The sequence below is a fragment of the Triticum urartu genome, unplaced genomic scaffold (genome assembly GCF_003073215.2).
Source record: "Triticum urartu cultivar G1812 unplaced genomic scaffold, Tu2.1 TuUngrouped_contig_1610, whole genome shotgun sequence".
Taxonomy (NCBI): Eukaryota; Viridiplantae; Streptophyta; class Magnoliopsida; order Poales; family Poaceae; genus Triticum; species Triticum urartu.
The window spans coordinates 908-3,325 of NW_024112055.1; the positions used below are offsets into that span (position 1 = coordinate 908).

The 2,418-nt window shown below is 50.0% G+C and overlaps 1 protein-coding gene across 1 annotated transcript; it reads right to left on the reverse strand.

Annotated features, from left to right (window-relative positions):
* Window positions 1–934: 934 nt before the first annotated feature.
* On the reverse strand, window positions 935–2,200 carry LOC125526734 (aspartic proteinase nepenthesin-1-like). Its single transcript, XM_048691369.1, has one exon. It carries the CDS (start codon window positions 2,198–2,200, stop codon window positions 935–937), a length of 1,266 nt encoding a protein of 421 aa, XP_048547326.1.
* Between the last annotated feature and the right edge of the window lie 218 nt (window positions 2,201–2,418).

A 2,418-nucleotide genomic window follows, 5' to 3' on the forward strand; every position in this document is an offset into this window, starting at 1 on the left:
ACCCAGAGGAAAAAAAGGCACGAGTTGAGTGGTGCCCACCACACCGACCAACCCCACCACTATGAAGATCTCGCGGGCCAAACATGACCCGTGGAAACACCGCAACTCCTCGCTATGTCGCCCCACCGCTGCGGAGACCATTTTGATGGACACATCAATTACCTCTCTCGATGCTTCTTGCAAAAAAAATCTCACGTTGCAACGCACGGGCATTTGTGCTAGTAATAAAAATATAATATGGGCGAGGTGAACGGACAAAATTATACGGTGGTGAGAAGCAATAGCCTCTTTATTAGTAAATTATACGTCAATTACTTTGATCATGAAAATTATTTTTTGTATGAACCATGGCAATTTTACGTGCATGTATCATGGCAATTTTAGTTTATGGTTCATGGCAAGTCTAGTTTCTTAATTCCCCGTTTTATAAATTTCAAAATTTATTTTTAAATGTAGAAGAAAATAGCTGAAACATATCATGGCAACTTCAGTGTAAACATCATGGCAATTCATATGCAATAATCATGGCAACTTTTAATCCAAAAAAAATCATCAAAACATATCAACATGAGACCTAGTTTCAAAGATCTCATCGCGAGGAATTTAATGGTGAAAACGGATCTTCAATCGGATTTTTCATTTAAGAGGTAAAACATCTTAAAAACTGAAAATCCAAAAAGATTCCTACATGCATGCATGCGATGACGTGGCAATCTGTTTGCATTAGAGACGTGTGGTGCGTCTCCCTTCCTGCCACACGTGTGGCAGTTAGCGGCGTCCATAATATTAGGTAAAGATAAAGATATAGAATTCCGTTTAATAATAGTAGGTATAGATTAGGGGTAGATATAACGTGTGCGGTTCATAAAAAAGAAAAATTCGTCCGTCCTTGTTAGCCATGCAAGCTGTGAGTTCCTGTGGAACGGATGCGTGATCACAGTGAGCTGCAGTCGGCTGTTTGGAAAGAGAGCTCATCCTTGGCAAGGTCGTAGAGTAGGTGGATATTCTGTAACTGAAAGTTGCCGATGATACTCATGTCGTTGGATCTATGCATCACCATGCATGACGTGGAATTGTCCAGCGGCACCCAATAGTTCTCCGGCGGCAACACCATGTCCGCTCCGCCACTGAAGTGGAACACCATGGACGGCACTGTCTTTTCTTGCGCCACCGCCACACACAGGTCCATCTTGCTGTCAGCAGGTGGCGGCACGAGGCTCCCGTTCAGCTGCCTCCATAGCTCCTCGCGCAGGGGCCTGTACGCCCCGTCAGAGAGAGCCGTAGTGGGGGTGCCAGAGTCGACGATGACACCGCCGCGTGTGCCGTTTGGTTTTAGAGCAAACACCGTTGGTGGGATGGGCAGCCTTGTCTGTCCCACACTTATCCCGACAAGTGGAACATAGTAGAATGGGTACTTTTTAGGGCCTTGCACGAAAGACATGGACATCACAGGGCTGTCGCCGCTAAGGCTCGCCGAGGCGCCGACGAAAAGGTGGCTAGTGGCACCGGCAGTGGCGTTGCTGCGGAGGTAGGGAGTGTGGCAGTAAGAGAATTTCTTGGCGCCCGCCTGAGAGACGAGCGATAGGGGGCCGCGGCCAAGCCCTATGAGGCCGGACGCCCCGTCAAGGGACCCCGGAGGAATCATCATGGTGTCGACGCAGCCGAACGTGAGCCTCGCTGAGCCGTTTTGAAAGGTGAAGACCTCAGTGTCGATGGACCCTGTGGCGTCGCCGGCGCCGTAGAAAGCCGCGAAAGCACAGCTGCCGTCCTGTCGGCACCAGTGCTCCTGGCTGGCCAGGCACAAGGCGTCGTTGCATGACACGGGATGGAAGGTGTCTGACTTGGACGCGTTATAGTGGGGCAGGCCCTGCTTAACGCATTGGCTGCAGGCGAAGCACTCCGTCCAGATGAGGTCACTGCCGGTGTCGATGAGGGCCTCGGCACGCTGCGGTGGGGTGCCGATCAGGTATTCCGCGATGTACTGGCTAGTGTTCCAGTGGACCGGCACAGTCACGTCGACAAAGGACGCCAGGCGCTGCCGGCTGCTGGCCATGGCGCGCTGCACGCGCTCTGCCGCGGTGTAGGTCCCCTTGCTATCAACATGGGTCAGCTCCATGTGGAACCCTGCGCTACTACAAGTAACTAGGGTAGCAGCACTGGAGCACAACACAAGAACGATCAGCACCAGGCTTATTTCCATTGTTGTTTCCCTTGTTGGTTTGGTGCTATAAGTCTATAACTCCTCACAATGTTATAGTTTAATTTGTAACTTGTGGCCTCCATATATATATGCATCTGGATAACATGTGGAAACAAAACCAACAGGCGGAGGATCGAGGATGATACATCCATAATTTATTACATACACTAGCTAGTATAATCAACTCTTGGGTGCCGGCCTGAACCATGCATGGGATT

Coding starts and splice junctions, on each gene's coding strand:
- LOC125526734 (XM_048691369.1), bottom strand. CDS start 2,200: ATGGAAATAAGCCTGGTGCTGATCGTTCTTGTGTTGTGCTCCAGTGCT.